A 1,131-nucleotide genomic window follows, 5' to 3' on the forward strand; every position below is an offset into this window, starting at 1 on the left:
ATTTACTCACTTTGTGTTCACACTGTGAACTGATGGATTTATAATTGGAGTTGGTGTCGTGCGCGCGTGACGTCCCGTTCGACACCTGTTCCGCTCTGCGCCGCTGGGTCGTGCCCGGATCGGATCCATTGGCGTGTACGCGTCTGTTCTGAGTGATACACGAGCCCCTCTCTCTCTGGACCAGGCCGCAGCACCGCTGGAAGCTCACCACCAGCTCGGGGCTGTTCAGGTACCAGATGAACCCCCACATGTTTGAGCTCTGGCTTCCGCACCGGCCCAGCGCGCGTTCACAGGTGTGTTTTACAGCTGCAGGTGACAGCGCGTCAAAGTGTGCTGACGTAAAGAAGCGTATGGATATTCTGATTGGCTAACATGCTTACCCAAGGAAGAGTGTCTGCTTATCTGTCACAGGTGAGTCATTCCTGCCATGTAGCCTAGTAGTAGAGTATAGGATGGGGGAAGACGCCCCCCTTAAGAACAATATGTGGATTTACTTTTAAATTGTAACTGTTAGATATGTTTAGCATGTGCAGGGTGATGATGCATCAACCAATGTGTTATTATAATAATAAGTACTATTTTATTATTAACAGTATTTTTTATTAACAATTTACTTGTTAAAGCACATCTATTAAAAGAGGGGTAAGACGCCCCCCTCTTTAAAAAAAGAAAAAAAAAAGAATACTAACAACTTGCAACTTAGGGCCTTCTGTGGCAATTCTGGTGGCCCATCTTACCCCAAGGGTCAAATTTCATCCTTTTACTCCACAAATCCAAAAACATAGATGTGTCAACAAATCCCTCATTAACAAATAGACACACACACACAAAAAAAAAAAAAAAAAAAAAAAAAAAACATAAAACAAGGTCATAGATCACTGTTTTCCAGAGACACAAAACTGTTTCGGCTGACTAAATCTCACAAATGTTGATATTCAGATGAAATGAGAAAATAAAAAATGACTAGTACTGAGATGAGATTTTGATGAGATCTATGGTCAGAAGAAAAAGAAAAAAAGATATTTTCCCACGTTACCCTATTTCTATAAGTGTAGCCTTTAGGAAACTCTCAGAAATGTGTTCTGGTCAAGCTCAGGCACTACGACCTGATTCGGGTGAGTATTTACACAG

At 42.1% G+C, this 1,131-nt stretch overlaps 1 protein-coding gene across 1 annotated transcript in view; it reads right to left on the reverse strand.

Annotated features, from left to right (window-relative positions):
* The window catches only part of LOC311090609 (sphingosine-1-phosphate phosphatase 2-like), a gene marked incomplete at its 5' end in the record, with an annotated part of 9,510 nt that extends 9,260 nt beyond the window's left edge, over window positions 1-250 (reverse strand). The window contains one exon of the mRNA XM_084125999.1: window positions 11-250. Within this exon, the coding sequence (XP_083982125.1) occupies window positions 11-250 (240 nt within the window). The remainder of the gene's footprint in view (window positions 1-10) is intronic.
* Between the last annotated feature and the right edge of the window lie 881 nt (window positions 251-1,131).

The sequence above is a fragment of the Abramis brama genome (assembly GCF_963993115.1).
Source record: "Abramis brama genome assembly, chromosome: 10".
Taxonomy (NCBI): Eukaryota; Metazoa; Chordata; class Actinopteri; order Cypriniformes; family Leuciscidae; genus Abramis; species Abramis brama.